The sequence below is a fragment of the Tupaia chinensis genome, unplaced genomic scaffold, assembly GCF_000334495.1.
Source record: "Tupaia chinensis unplaced genomic scaffold, TupChi_1.0 Scaffold000076_1, whole genome shotgun sequence".
NCBI lineage: Eukaryota > Metazoa > Chordata > Mammalia > Scandentia > Tupaiidae > Tupaia > Tupaia belangeri.
Window position 1 is genome coordinate 1,864,230 of NW_006159536.1, and position 16,567 is coordinate 1,880,796.

A 16,567-nucleotide genomic window follows, 5' to 3' on the forward strand; every position below is an offset into this window, starting at 1 on the left:
GGTTCCCTATCTCTTACCCTCTGCCACCTCCTGTTCTCCTCCCACACTGTCTCTGTTATCTATTTCGATACCATTTTCCCCCCTACATTTTATTGAATCACCAAAGACCCTCATCAATCCAAATACCCTCCTAGCAAACACATGTGACACACACATTTCCATGAGCACAAGTCTAACTTTACACATCCTATAAATTAGCACCTAACTGGGGCTACATATCCTACTGCAGTCATTGAATAGATACATTTTGTTTTCCTGAAACTTTTTTTTGTAACTCAATTTACATTCCTTCCCTAGGCATCATCACAGCACACAAAATGCGATCTCCCATCCAGTACACACTGCATAGTGACTCAATCATGCACATTACAAAAAAAAAAATTTCCAATTCTAGTTGCTAGAATTATTTCCATCCCTCTTTCTGACCCTCTGTCCCTTCCCACCCTCCTCTCACACCACCTCCAGTGTCCAAAATTGTCCTCCATTCCCTTCCCTCAAATCATTTTTTTAAAGCATATTTTATTTTCCCCAAAGGTTATCCTGTATAAGTTAAAACTTTTACTCCATACATTTTATTTTTTTTATATTTAACACACTTAAGAGAGCTAAAAAAGGTGAAGTCAAAGAATCTGCTACAATGTTTTCGGCAAATATGAAAATAAAAAAATACACAGGTGTGGCGAGCAATTAAGAAACTCAGCAATATACAGCACTAAGGTCCTTCCTCGTCTTTATCATCTCAGTAAAGAACATTCTATTCTGCTGATTGTGCAGGCCCAAAACCATGGAGTCATCGTTATTCCTGTCTTGCTCTCTCACACTTTTCTTCTATCTACTCTATCAATATATCCTGCTTGCTCTACCTTCAAAATATCAATACAATCTGCCCACTCTGTCCTCCTCCTCCACTAGTAACACCCTGCCCGAGCTACTACTGTCTCATCTGGAGACAACAGCCTCATAAATTCCTGTTTCATCCAAGTCAAAGTAGTCCCTTTAAAAATGTAAATATCATACCATGTCAATTTCCTATTACAAACTCTCAACAGGCTTCCCAACTTACCCAATGGCTTCCAAGTTCAACATGATCTGTTCCTGCCCACTCCAACCCTATCATCCCTCTGACCTCATTTCCTACTGTCTCCTGTGACTGATGTGACTCTCCCTGCATATGCCAGGCACGGTGCCACCCCACAGCCTTTGTCTGTGTTTCTTTTGGTCTTCCCCCAGAGTTCTGCAATGGCTTACTCCCTCACCTTCTTTAGGGCTTTGCTCAAATATCATATTAAAGAAGCCTTCTCTAACCATGTTCCTCAAAACCATATTCCCCCTTACTCCCCCATGCTGGCATTTTCTGTTGCCCATTCTCCGTAGTCTTCTCCAAGTCAACAACTGAAAATGTATATATGTCACTTATTTGTTTATTGTTGTCCTCATCACAGTGTGGGTTCAATGGAGGCAGGGATTTTGTTCAGTTCCCTGCTGTCTCCCAACCACCTAGAACACTGACCACATAGCAGCTGCCCAATGACTCTTGATGCCTGCAAGATGGAACAACTGACCCATGCAGGTCCAGTGAAGTTACTCGATTCTGTGCATATCAAGTTGTTGATCAGGGTCACCACAGCAAAATCACAGAACTGTGGTAGCATTCCTATGATGAAGTAACTCACTAAAGAACACTATTAAAATGCTGTTGTTCTCCATCTTGCTAAAGAATAACTCTCTCACAAAAGCTTCCTTCACTATGGATTTTCATTTAGTCTAATGGTGACGATTTAAAAAGGTGGCTCTTAGCACTAAAACCTGGAGTACCAAGCCAACTGCACTAATGCAGAGCTCTCTGTGGCCTTTTCCATCCATCTGAATCCATTCAAGATAAAAATCATTATCTCATTAACCAACTGTAATTAAATATTCACTTACTCCAAGACTGATGCAACCACAGCGAGCACACATGTAAAAGCAATGTCACTACTAGACTAGGCACGTCAAGATCTAAAATGAATCATCGTACTCCACTTTGTGATAGTTCCAGAAGGAAACAACCTGTAGAATTCTTTACCCATAAAAAAACAGAAGGCCTTGTTATAAATTAGCACAAGCACATGCAAGAAGATTTCTGATCAATCTGTTCTTAGTTTAGGGTAATAAATGCTGGTGACTTATCACTGAGATGTTTAACAAGGGAAATTATGAGACAGCTTACATTCTCTAGGGACAGTGAAAGCAGACGAGCCATAAATCTGTGTACTTTACTCCGGCTCTGAGTAGAGCTCTGGAGTTAGTCTCTCATTGCCAGTCCAGGCCTTAGTCTTTTGTGTTTTATTTTAATCATTTATTTCATTTTATTTATTATTATTATTTTAATTTGACCAGAGAGAGAGAGACAGAGAGGAGCAGAAAGTAAGAAAACAATCCACCAGGTCCAGGACTCAAACCATACATAGTCAGCCGTGTGGGAGTCCAGCTCCCTTACCACCATACCACCCACCAGCCCCCAGGCCTCAGTTTTATGCTGTGCACAAAAATTCAGTGGAGGCAAACAAGCTTCAATAATACAACAGTATTTACATGTGTTTATTTTAAATTGTGTTATGCCACCCACTTAGATGACATATTTCAAAGTGCTAAGAAAAAACATGTCCCACGTCTTTGAAATATCTTTATTATATCACCCAGGATTGCTGGCTAAGGCTTTCTCTAGATTACACAAGCATTGTCTAGGCTGTCATAAACTGTGAATTTAAAAAACAGCTCAGAGGCCTCAGTCAATGTTAATATCAAAATCGAGCAAAAACATACTAAGACATAAAAATCACAATGTTGCACCTGAAAATACTGATTCTCAAAGATGCATAGATTCTAATTTCTTAATTTTTAAATTCAATTAAAACATTAATTTAAAATCAATTAAATGAAAAGTTCACTAAGTCTTATGGATAGAAGAAGAATTTTGGAGGCATTTTAACTGCTTCTACTCCAATTGTCTATTTTAGGTTCATTCTGATCACTTAAGAAAGTATTAACAAGAATATTCTATTCTAATATGTCACTGAGAAATTAATTTACCAGTACAATTTTCATTTTGAATCCATGAGAAAAAAAAGAAAATGTTCTCCTTAGACAACAGAACATTAGGTTAAACAAAGAGCCCTCATTATAAAAGCCTTATTTCCAGCAAATTCTATGGCAATTCAGAGCTAATGATTGAAATAAAAACAGTACTTCCAAAAGAACTGAATATAAAGAGCTAAACGTATATATGGTGGGTATAAAAATAGTAGTATCTACAAAGCTAAAAATAAAATGCAGTGAGACAGCATACCAGGATTGTCAGTACACTCGTCATGAACCCCAGAACCCATAATTCTCACACTCTGCCATCATATTACAGAAATATTTCAAAGAAGCTTATTTACATATTTAAATATAAGGGAACAGATATGCATAAACATTACCTAAAAATAGCTTTTGAGCATATTTTACATGTCCTTAAAAAAGACCTTTTAAATTAAACCTCAGGTAATTCACATATCAAGACCTTTCAAAAAGATGATATAGAAACCTTCCTTTCTCTCTCCTCAGGCTTCCTTTCAGCTAAGGGAACTCACCTAGTGTAACTCCAGCTACTCTGCTCTTTTACTCTCTTCCACCACTGGGAGGCAGAGTGAGTGACTGGTTAACTGAGAAGGAATCATGCCATATATTGTGCAAGGGCCCACCTCTGCAAGGAGTGGTCAATCTGGACCCAATTTCGTCAATAACCTGCTGTTCCAGACTGAACTAGGATCTATAAAGAGAGTCCTTTAGCCTTCACATTAAGCTATGCCTTCAACTTGGTCATTTTCAATAATGAAAATGGTATTTTGACCTCCTGAAGTACTCTACTGGGAATCCCTCAAAAACTACAATACCTAGCAATAGGTAAACCCGCCCCTGAGAACTTACCCTAAGGAGCTAACTATAAACATGAAATGCTCCTTTTAATATGTGCAAAGAGGGTCAGCAGGTGGTGGGGAGGTTAAAGCAGCTGGATCCTACATAACCAGCTCCATGGTTCAAGTCCCAGACCTGGCAGCTTAGAAATCACGCTGGATGCATGTGATTACATGCCCAAAATTCTGAGAGTAGAATGGTTGCAGTGTGGACATCCCCACTGGGAGGTGATTTTCTCACTTTCCATCTCCCTGTCTGACTCTCTCTAGCAAGTGTATGTACCCTATAGCAAAAAAGAAAAAAAAAATTAAAAATTTTAAAAAAGTGCAAAGATGTTAACTTCACAAACTATCATAATGTGAAGTGTTCAAGGGTAGGCTAGCAGGTAGCATGGAGGTTAAAGTTCTACATCCTACATAGCTTGCTTCCAGGTTTAAATCCCAAGCCTAGGGGCATCAGAATCACAATGAGGGGAGGAGGGATAGCAGGTGACATGGTGGTTGAGGTGCTGGACTTCTAAGTGGCCAATCATAGTGCAAGTCCCAGACCCAATGGCTTGAAACTCACACCGGTTGTGTGTGCATGAGGGCCCAAAATCCTGGGAGGAGAAAGGAAGAGAAGAAACTGCAGTGTGGCCATTCTCTTGGAGGATGATTTCTTACTTTCTTTCTCCCCATCTCTGTCTCTCCACCAAGTGCACATTCCCTATAGCAAAATTCTATCAAAAAAAAAAAGAAAGAAAGAAGAAAGAAAGAAAGAAAGAAAGAAAGAAAGAAAGAAAGAAAGAAAGAAAGAAAGAAAAGAGAAAGAATCACAGAGGGCATATGTGCATGTGAGCCCAAAATCCTGAAAGGAAAGGGAAGGAGAAGAGATCAGTGTGGTCATCCCCACTGGGCTTTTTTTTTTTCACTTTTCCTCCCTCTCTTTCTCTCTCTCTGGCAAGTGCACATGCCTTACAGCAAAAACAAAAAAAAGGGGGTGGGGGAATCTAAGAGCCAGCTCCACAGCACAGCCCAGGTAATGTGCTGCTCAAGGAAGCTGGATCCTTGGGAACCAGCAGTTAGCGTAATGGCTATGTCGCTGGACTCCCACGTAGTCTGACCGCGGTTCTCGTCTCGGACCGGGTGGCTTAAATCTCACACCGGGCGCGTGTGCGTGCGTGCCCAAGATCCTGAGAGGAGAATGGAGGAGAAGGGATTGCGGCGTGACCATCCCCCCTGGGGGGGTGATTTCTCGCTTTCTGTCTCTATGTCTCTCTCAGTCTGTCTGGCGAGCACACGCGCCCTATAGCGAAAACCTCTCCGAAAAAAAGAAAAAGGAAGCTGGATCCCACTTGGCAACAGAAACACACTGGGCACGTGCGTGACTGCCCAAGATCTGATGGGCTGGAGGGCTGGAGGAAGGGGTTTGCAGCATGAGCAGACCCTGTGGAAGTGCTCATCTTTCTGTCTCTCTCTTTGTATACACATGCTCCATTGTGAAAGAAGGAAACAAAACCTGACAAAATCTAAATATCACTGGGGATATATCAGCTGAAAAGACTCTCTTGCAGTCATAAACAGGTTATTTATAAAAGCTGCAATCGTACATGAAAAATGCCTTTAAAGTAATGTCAGAATGAAAGCAGGATAAAATACAAAATTCTTACCATGGCCTACAATCCTAGCTGCCCTGATCCCTGACTTCTTTTTTAATCTTTTCTCATATGCTCTAGCTATTTTTCCACTTATTAAAGCTATCTTTCATTCCACTTACTAAGGAAGCCAAGCTTCTTTTATTTTTTTTTTTATTTATTTTTTTAATTTTTAATTTTTTATGTATTTTTTTCTTCGGAGAGGTTTTTGCTATAGGGTGCGTGCGCTCTCCAGAAAGACAGAGAGCAACAGAGAGACAGAAAGTGAGAAATCACTCCCCCAGGGGGGTTGGTAACACCGCAATCCCTTCTCCTCCATTCTCCTCTTGGGATCTTGGGCACACACGCACACGCGCCCGGCATGAGTTTAAGCCACCGGGTCTGGGACTCGAACCACAGTCGACTACATGGGAGTCCAGCGACATAGCCATTTCACTAACTGCTGGTCCCAAGAAGCCAAGCTTCTTTATTCATCTATTCACTACCTACCTACTTATTTGAGTCTCTACTTAAATCAACCCTCCTCCAAGAAGATATATCCTACCCACATCTCCCTCCCTTGCTCTTTCACGAGACCTTATTTCACTCCTCGCACTTATCACCATCTGATATTTATGTTTACTTATTTGCCTTTTCACACTCAGAAACAGAAATTCCCCAAAAGAACTAGTCTATCTTGTTCCCTACCAGTCCATCAGTTATACAGTGCTTGACACACAGTACTTTTCAAATAATGTTCATGGAATAACAAATACTTAAAATAATATGATATAAATATAAAACATTAATATCATATAAAAAGAAATTCTAGAAGGAAAGATTAATTATGATATTATAATAAGTGTAATGGAAAGAAAATCATGCCAAGCCATGTAAGCCATGAAGCCAGAGCTGTGTCGGTAGATAGAGAGGGTGACAAAGAGCTGAGAGAGGTGGACTCCTGCTCCCACTCCCACTTCAGTCAGAGCAGAGTGCTTCTGCCTTGTATTCTACACTGGACTTTCTCTCCAAAATGTATTAAAAGACAGTGTGTGTGGCTTTAAAATCAGAAGACAGTTACATTCATGCTTCATCAATGTAAATGCACTGTTTAAGGTGTGAGAACCAGGAAAGAAAAATCAATTAGTATACATCCTATCAAGAGAACTGATTATGAAGGAAAAACTTGGAAGAGATTTAGGTCCCCAAAAAAAGACAGTAAAATTTTCTAAAATAAAGTATGGTGAAGAGTTAGAAATAACTAGAAAACAAAGCAAAATAAAATCAAAGGAAGCACATAAATTGAAAGCTTTAAAATACAGGGTCAGCAGGTGGCATGGTGGTTAAGGTGGCTGGAAACCACATGGCTGACTTTGCAGTTTAAGTCCCACACCTGGCAGCGTGAAAACCATGCCAAGTGTGCATGTACGTGTGTCCAAAATCCTGAGAAGAGAATAAAGGAAAGGGGACTCTGGTGGGCCCATCCCCTCTAGGGGGTGATTTCTCACTTTCTCTCTTGTTCTCTGTGTCTCTCTCTGGCAAGCGCATGCGCCCTCTAGCAAAGCATTAAAAAGAGAGAGAGAGAGAAAGAAAGAAGGAAGCATTAAAATATGTATATTCCATACCTGGCCAGAGTCCCCAGTACAATATTCAGTAATATCACATCCATTCACAGCATCCCGACATTCATACCCTCGTGGCTGAAACTACAAACCAAAATCCAATATTAGAAACTAGTATCAATTAATAGTTCAAAGAGTAATATTCACCAACAAACCTTATGTTCTCTCATAACCATCGCCAAACTCTGTTCGTGGATTGGCGAGTGGTGCAGGATAGAAACAAGGCCCAGGTGCTTCCTTCTGTACTGAAGACAGACCACCAGCCACGGCAGCCAATGTTGAGATTTCGAAACCCTCCGTCTCAGAGTATTATATTAGGGAAACGATGTGATGGGAATTATGTAAAGAACCAACTCCAATTTGGCTGAAGATAAATGTTGATAGCCACACTATGCTATCAACATTTAGGATCTCTCTCAAGGATTGATAGAAATACTCAACCCTTACTAAGTGACCTACTAATTTGTATATTAGCTTTGCATTAGTGAAATACACACGACCAAGTATCAATGAATTCATGTGAATTACTCTCAGTGATAATAGTGAATGCCTCTGGGAGAGGTGGGTAAAAAATGAAGGAAAGAACCCATTACCTTTAAGCAATGTGGAATGTGGTTGGGGACAAGAAGCAATTATAAACTAAGCTAGAATCTCCCAGTACACAATTATATATTGTACTGGTATCAAAAAATAATAATATCATGTAATTTTGTGCTTAGAAGGAAGAGGTTTTAACATGAGTTTTTAACAGTAACTATTGGGTTGTCAGAAAAGTCATGAGGCATTTTTTGCATAGAAAAATAGAAAAACACATCATGACTTTTTTTTTTTTGAGAGGTTTTTGCTATAGGGCGCATGTACTCGCCAGAGAGAGGTTATAGCCATGCTGCAATCCCTTCTCCTCCATTTTCCTCTCAGGATCTTGGGCACACATGCACACGCACCTGGCGTGAGTTTAAGCCACTGGGTCCAGGACTCGAACTGCGGTTGACTACATGGGAGTCCAGCGACATAGCCATTATGTTAACTGCTGGCCCCCACCATGACTTTCCCGACAACCCAATAGATGGCCAATAGTGGTGGCACAGGGGTAGTACGATGCTCTGCAGTGCTGAAGCCACATGGGAAAGTCCCTGTCCACATTCCAAGGTTTCTCTGTGTACACCGAGCGTGTGTGTGCCCGTGATCATGGCTGGCTGAAGCTGGGGTAGATCATGGCATGAGCACTCTGGTGGGGATACTAGTCTCTTTTTCTCACTCCCTTATTTCCTTCTCTCTCACTCATCAAAGAAATAAATAAACTTTATTTAAAAATTTAAAAATAAGGGGCCAGCAGGTAGCATGGTGGTTAAGGTGCTGTACTCCCACATGACTGATCACAGTTTGAGTCCCGGACCTGGCAGCTTAAAAATTACGCCAAGCATGTGTGTATGCATGCCCAAAATTCCAAAAGGAGAATGAAGGAGAAGGGAATGTGACATCCATCCTCCCTGGAGGGTGATTTCTCACTTTCCCTTGCTCTGTCTAGCGAACACACAAACCCTGTGGCAAGAACACACATACACACAATTAACATAAAATCAAGGTGTCTGAATATATTACATAGGGTAATATCCAGCTTTCCTGCCTTTAGAGAGGATTTTAAAAACCCAGTGGGAAAATACAACCACTAGCTTTTATAGCAGGGTCTGAAATAAATGAGGGTAAGTTTTGAAGAAAAATGTTGCAAGTAGGTTATATTATTTAAAAGACCACAGGAATTGTACCTTTTCTATTCAACAATTTAATATGATTTTCATCAATATTAGTAAGGCAACTTTCGATGTTTATTTTGGAAACAATATAGGGCTATTTTCTAGATGGTTCATAGTGAGTAACAGCAAAGAGAATGTAACTTAAGGAATTTGGGTAAATGTACTCATTCTACAAAATTTCTAGTCTAATATTCCCACTAGAGCCAATAAATGTATAACGAGCTATACAAATGCTCAGTGTACAGACAGAGCAGATGTGTAGCTGATTTGACTTTAAAAGAAAGAGGAAACCCTCAGGGAACTCACAAGACATGAGGTATTGTTACAGCAGGGCCCGTCGCTGCAGTGAGCCCCATTGGAGAGAGAGCACTTCTTACAGCACAGTCCATAGCATTCCTAGAGAAAACACTTCATGTGAGTAAGCAAACAACGAATCTTAGCCACCGGTCATTACATGTGACTTAATGTAATACACGTGAGCAGACTTACACCATAGTAAGCACATATTTGGGGAAGGAACTAATCACTTCCAACAATGACAGATTCCTTCCTGCCATATTTCTCAGCCAAGTCTGACCTTTTACGGAAAAGCTTCTCTACAAGAGTAACCTTATTTTCAACAGGTATGCCACTCATGATCAGCTCTACTACATTCTAGTTTTATAAAGACAAAAATAATATGCAACAGGGAAAGAAAACTCCACGATTTGGTAAAACTTGTCGGGGATGAATATGAGCTATGAATTTTTAAGAGGAGAGAGCTATGAATTTGATTCAAACAAACCATTAGGTTATTTCGGGCCATAAATACATGTGCAATTCAAATGTGTCTGAGCTGAGATTGAGCACTGATCAGAGAGACCAGAAAGCGAGGAGGTATGACTACCATGAATGACAGCGGGGCCTCTCACCAACGCTATGCCTATTTGCTTTGGTAAGAGTTGTGCTGAAGGAGAGAGAGCCTCTTATACCTACCACGTGGAAACCACAGTCGCATTCCTCCCCAGCTTCTACATATCCATTTCCACATTCTGTGGGCTCAAACAGCTACAAGGGAACAGGGAGAGAGAGGAAAAGTGTTTTAGTTTATCACAGAACATCAACACACCAAGCGGGCTGTGTACATGGTCCTGTCTCAGCTATCACGTGCTAATGTTCTGTGATCTGTTGTTGTGGCATCTCATAAATGAGGTCTGTGTGGGAAATACTGTTCACTTATTAATAACACTTCTTAAAAACATACTTGAAATGGGGTATTATCTCTTGGGTAGATTCTCTGGCAGTGGGCTCTAGAGACGACCTCTAGCATTAGAGTTACTTTTTATGGATATAAGCTGTCAAAGGAATAGATCACTTTTCATATTTGCTAATGGAGCTAAAAGGCATTGCTAATAAGATGCACAGATATCTCATTTGCTGACTTGTCTCAAGGCAGCTGAGAAGCCATAAAAATTGTCAAAAAGATGAATATGTTTCAGTCACAGCCGATGTAACATGGAGCATCAAGTAAATGCAAGCAAACTTAGGAAAAAACACTGCTAGACATCCTAGCCCACCGTTCCCATTGAAAAGAAATCTGCGCTGTCTGAACCATATTCATGAAATGTGCATGGATATACCGAAATCGCTCAGTCATTCCTGGAACAATGGGAGAGTAAAATTTCTAGAATTATCCCCCCTATTGGGATCATGAACCTGCTTGCCAGATAAACTCTATTATGGACCAATTTATGAGATAGTTGATAATTTATAACAATCCTATTTCTCATCAATTGAGGCAGGATTTCTCTGGGCATGATCACCACCCTTGGGTAAAAACTGGTGCAGTATATCCCACCCTAAAAGTTTGAAGTCATGAGCATGAAAGGGAGTAAGAGACTCCATCCCCAGCCACTATGCACACCTTAACAAAGGGCTGCCTCAGAGTCTACCTGAGAAAGACCGATCCTCCATCTATTGGGTCATAGATTACATGCATTTTTTGCATAGGAAAAATACATCATGACTTTTCCAACAACCCAATATTTTCAAAAAGGCAAAACTGTTGTAAGAAGCAAAGACGGTTTTCAGGCTGACTGGGTGACTTCCCTGTGGGGAGAGTTCAGTGAGTAAATTCAGTAGTCCTAATTTCTCCGGTATTTCCATCAGCAGGTAGGAGAAAATGGAAAATGGAAAGGCTGACTAGAACATAATCAGCACTTTCTCTTAGGCTTCCCGTCCTTTCATTCTTAGGAATCTTCCTCCATCCTGAGATAAATCACTATCTCAAGCCAGGTGTAAAACATAGCAGTTGGGAAGATTCCCCCAAAGCACAGAAAATATGTACACAGATAATGTGAAAAATAACACACAACACCACATCGTATACATTCACTGATTAAAAACACTTCAGGGAAAAAAGCCAATTCTGGGCCAGGCAGTGGTATAACAGTGGTGCTGCTGGACTCACATAGAGAAGGTCCTAGGTTCAGGTCCTAGGACTTCCCTGAGCAGCAACCAAATGTATGCATGTCCCACGATCCTGGTCAGCTGGAACTGGTAGTATATTACAGAATGAGGACCCTGTTAGAGATTTCTGTTTCTCTGGATGTCTCTCTCATAGAAGAAATAAACTTTCTAAAAAGTCAGTTTTGTGATATATACATAGAAACGAGTCTAATGAAATCCATATTGTTTAATTATTAATTTTTTTATTTACATTTTTTAATACAGTCACATTATTTAGCTTACAAGGTGATCATTTCGATATATGAACATTTCTCCCCGGTCAAGTTGATCAAAATATAACAACCCTACCTCCCTGTCTCACCAATGCTGTCTTCGTATTCCTCCTCCAAATGTTCTTTCCCAGTCCTCACTCCTCCACACACACCACATCTGGCATTCAGATCCACCTCTTGTGTTTGTACATCCTTAAGCCCGTCAGTTTCAGTTATAGAGTATGGATATTCGGAACATATTAAGTGGGGACATAAAGTGTCTCTCCTTATTTGTTTTGTTTTATTTTTTAGACAGATTTTTGCTATAGGGCATGTGTGCATACCAGAAAGACAGAGAGAGATAGAGAGACAGAAAGTGATAAATCATCCCCCTGGGGGGATGGCCAAGCCTCAGTCCCTTCTCCTCCATTCTCTTCTTGGGATTTTGGACATGCAAACATACGCGCCCAGCGTGAGTTTTAAGCCACTGGGTCAACAACTTGAACTGTGGCCAACATGGGAGTCCAGCAATGTAACCATTCCACAATCTGCTGGTCCCTCCATAGATTTTTTAAAAAAATTATTTATTCTATTTTATTTTATTTTTTTAATTTGACCAGAGAGAGAAAGAGAGAAAGTGAGAAAGCAAGCCTCCAGGTCTGGGACTCGAACTGTGGTTGGCAATGTGGGAGTCCAGCACCTTAACCACCACACCACTTGACTTGCCAGCCCTCTTCCATAGATTTTTTCTTTTTTAAAGAAATCATTGTGATGTGTAGTTTTTTGTTTGTTTGTTTATTTGTTTGTTTTTTTAATTGTGCTTATTGGGACCAGCAGTTGGCATAGTGGCTATATTGCTGGACTCCCGAGTAGTAGACTGCGGTTCAAGTCCTGGACCCAGTGGCTTAAACTCATGCCAGGTGCATGTGCATGCATGCCCAAGATCCCGAGAGGAGAATGGAGGAGAAGGGATTGTGGTGTGGCCATCCCCCCCAGGGGGTGATTTCTCGCTTTCTGTCTCTCTGTCTCTCTCTGTCTTTCTGGCAAGCACACGTGCCCTTATAGCAAAAACCTCTCAAAAAAATTAATAAATAAAAAATTTAAAAATTGTGTTTATTCATATTTAAAATTAAATATGTATAGGTATTTTAATTTCCTTCCCAAATTATCAGAATAATTTTCTTCTTTCTTATAGGCAACTTCAGAAATCCAAGGATGTCTCCTTATGCATATGTTAGAAACTTAACCTTTCCAAACCAGTCAGTGTTGTTTCCTCAGGCTTGAGGCTTATAATTAGCTGGCAAATTGCAAGGTAGGTAAAATTAACCATGTATACTGCAATTTAAAAATGCCAGCAGCTCACATCAGTTCAATATTACTTATTTCACCCATTTTAAACACTTTGAAGCTTTCAGATTTCAGTTGCATCAAGATCAATGCCATGAAAGGCAAGCAACTGACTTTAATGATGCAAGGTCACTTTAAAAGCTCTGTTTCTTTTTCCACAGCCTCACTGAGACTTTATATGGATGTCAGGCATCAAACTACCCTCCCTTGACTATAGAGTATCACTTAATTATGGGTAGAGGAATAAATTATTCTGTCAGTTATCCACATTAGTAGCTGATTTTAAAAAGGTTAACATGATTTCACTGCTCTTTCGATTTGCAGAGTATTAGCCATTTTATATAGCAATGAACTAAATTTGACTTATGAAGTATTTTTTAAAAGAAATATGAAATGTGACATGTTAGAATTGCTACCATCTGCTAATTAGCATCAATTCTTTTTGCCTGATGAACAACTTCATTTCCAAACATGCTACTACAGGTCCACAGACCCTCATGTTAAAGCTTTAGAGCTGATGAGTTTGAGAATTCCAGCTTTGCTGGATTTTAAAAAAAGTATGATGCATTTACTATGTTCTATGTAATAGTCCTAATGGGACTGGAGCACTCTATATATAATCAAATACATTTATACTTCTCAGTAAGACTTATAAAATAATTATACTATAAGAGATGAATAAAAGATGTTCAGCTTAGAACAAGTTTTACTATCAAATATGTTTTCTGCAAACTCAAAAAAATACTTGTAGGGTCAGCAGATGGCATGGTGGTTAGGGTAGCTGGATTCCACAAGCCCAACTGTACGGTTCAGATCTCAGACCCAGTGGTTGGAAAACCATGTTTTGGACATGTATGCATGTGTGCCAAAAATCCCAAGAGAAGAATGGAGGAGAAAGGATTGTCAAACTCAAAAAAATACTTGTAGGGTCAGCAGATGGCATGGTGGTTAGGGTAGCTGGATTCCACAAGGCCAACTGTACGGTTCAGATCTCAGACCCAGTGGTTGGAAAACCATGTTTTGGACATGTATGCATGTGTGCCAAAAATCCCAAGAGAAGAATGGAGGAGAAACACCCCAAGAGGGTGCTTTCTCACTTCCCTCTTTATCTCCAATGAGCACACGCACCCTATAGGAAAAATTTTAGAAAACAAAACAAAAAACACTTCTAGAAATTTTGTCAATTAAGAATTACTGTCAATTAAGAATTTGCAGATAAGGGATAGTAACACCATATATATGAATTCCAACAAAATGCCAATTAATAATGTGAACTGTCAGGTAGAGAGACTAAATGACACAAATATGCATCTATAAATACCTTGGGTCATTTTTTTGGCTGGCTAATATTAGTGATACTTCCTGCCTGGGAGAACAGGCCACTCAAAACATGTCAAGAAATTAGTTAGGCCTAGAAAGAATGTTAGGGGAAATAGAGTTTTTATCAGAAAAATGGTTAGAGACATATTTTATCTTAATCTAATCCACTATCTCTTAGCTGTAGGATAAAAATCCTAAGATGAAAAATTGTAAAGACATTTTAATTAAAGGATTGTTTGGCTTTTGGAGAACAGAGTCTAGAAAGTGTAGCTAGTATTGGAAAACAGAACTTAGAACACTGAATCCTTTTTTTTGGTCATTCATTTCACTAAAACTCAGCCCTCTACATGATAAGGGCTTTTGTAACTAAGCATTAGTCTGACTGACAAGAAACCTGCTTTCCCACACAAATATCTGATATTCAGTATTTTTCCATTTTAAAACACTGGAGACATAATTACGCTTGCTAAGTTACTAACCTTTGTTGGCCTGTTGAAAAGGCAGGCTCCACCGCCTCTCTGTAAAAAATCTCTATACTCCAAAATGCTGCACTTGGAGAATTTTCGGGAATGGGATACCCTAAGGAAACAAAGAATCAATTACGTAAATATTTTACGAAAAACAGTCATCAGAAGAGAAAACGAAAATTCCTGGATTAGAACAAAATGTTCACTCGGATCCAGATGAATTTACACAATGTTGATAGGGCACTTCTGTTTAAATTGCCAGGTAAGGTGTATGTGTGGCCGAGTGGTAAAAATAGAAATTCAAAGACTATCCCAGATTTGGAGATTAGGTTACCACCTCCTCGGTGGGCAAGCCCTTTTGTGACCTGGCTTGAAAGAGTTTTTGAAAAGCTCATCATAAAACCTCTTCATCTAGGCTGTGGTTCAAGGTGGGATCAATTTCATCTGCTATGCCTCGAAAAGGGCATGCATTCTTTTGCTTCTGTCCTGGATAAAAGGAGCCCAGGAACCTGCTAGATTTCACTTTGGAGGAGAGACTTGTGAAGGCAGTTTATTAAAGACTGTATTTCAGGCTTCAGCAACGCTATTCAGGTAAACAGAGAGACATGGTTAACCATACATATATATGTAAGTATGTTTTTAGTGTGTAGATACACACAGTAGAAGCAGTAGGGATAGTCCCATGAAAAATAGTTCCGTTAGCTTAATTTCAGATACTATTTGGGGAGATTCATGATCTAGCAGGGATATAAAATGAGCCTCTTTATGATGGAGTGTGTGATATAACCCAATAGCTCTATGTGGCCTGGCGTGTGAGGGTAATTAAAGGAAGCAGGGAAAGCTGGTCACTGTCGACAGTGACCTCTTACAAGAACTAAACAGAAGTGCATACTTGAGAAAAGACACATTAACTGAAATAGTCTTATCATAGCCTAGGAATAGTCAGACTGAAAATGCATTTGAAACCAGGAGTTTGGAAGATAGAAGATACCTCTTTTTAGAACCAATATTATACATGGTATAACTATCCTACAGTAGTCCTCAAAAAAGCTCGGTTAGGCCACATATCACTAAATGATGGCGCCATCCTAAGGGGACCACAGAAGCTAAGAGTTCCAAGTTTAAACTACATTTCTAGAAAGATGCTCGAAAGTAGCAGAGACAATGGCCGCCTCAGTGTAAGCCCTCGCACTTATACTCCCCTTCTTCCCGGAGTTGGAGTCCCAGGGCGGTCTGTTGGGAGAATAAGGGAGGAGCTCTGATGACTGGGACTCAGAGGGCTGGAGTGGGACCAGAGAGGGCCGACATGTTGGCCAGCTGTCTAGCATGGACAAAGGAATCAGGAGAAGCATAGAACTGAAAACTGACAATAATAAATGAACTCTACTAGGAGTGTAGTACAACTTAGGAGACCTGGGGGCATTGGCTCCCACAGAGCAGGGACTCTGGGAAGGAGGACAGCGTTACCAGGCCTCGATTCACTGAAGCAACAGCAGCTCTGGGGCAGCCGCTCTGGTTCCCAAAGCATCCACCAAAGAGAAGAGAAGAGAGGTGAGGAATATTCCAATGTCTATCCCTAAAAGGCTGCCTAAGTTAGACACAATAAATCTACCTTAAGAAAAAAGCTTTCTGGATTACATAAGCAGAGTAGATATGCTTTTTATTACCATAAATACGCACACGTCCCTCAAAATGTAAATTGATGACTAAATTGATTTTTGCTGGCTACTTCAGGTAGACAACCAGCTTTTATACTAAGTGTACTAAAAAATTAATGCCTCTCCTAAACTCAGGAGCATTTAATAAC

At 40.1% G+C, this 16,567-nt stretch overlaps 1 protein-coding gene across 1 annotated transcript in view; it reads right to left on the minus strand.

Annotated features, from left to right (window-relative positions):
* The window catches only part of ADAM23 (ADAM metallopeptidase domain 23), a gene marked incomplete at its 5' end in the record, with an annotated part of 206,650 nt that overhangs the window by 35,055 nt on the left and 155,028 nt on the right, over window positions 1-16,567 (minus strand). The window contains 4 exons of the mRNA XM_006142466.3: window positions 7,177-7,257; window positions 9,234-9,323; window positions 9,903-9,974; window positions 14,773-14,872. Coding sequence (XP_006142528.1) covers window positions 7,177-7,257; window positions 9,234-9,323; window positions 9,903-9,974; window positions 14,773-14,872 — 343 coding nt within the window. The remainder of the gene's footprint in view (window positions 1-7,176; window positions 7,258-9,233; window positions 9,324-9,902; window positions 9,975-14,772; window positions 14,873-16,567) is intronic.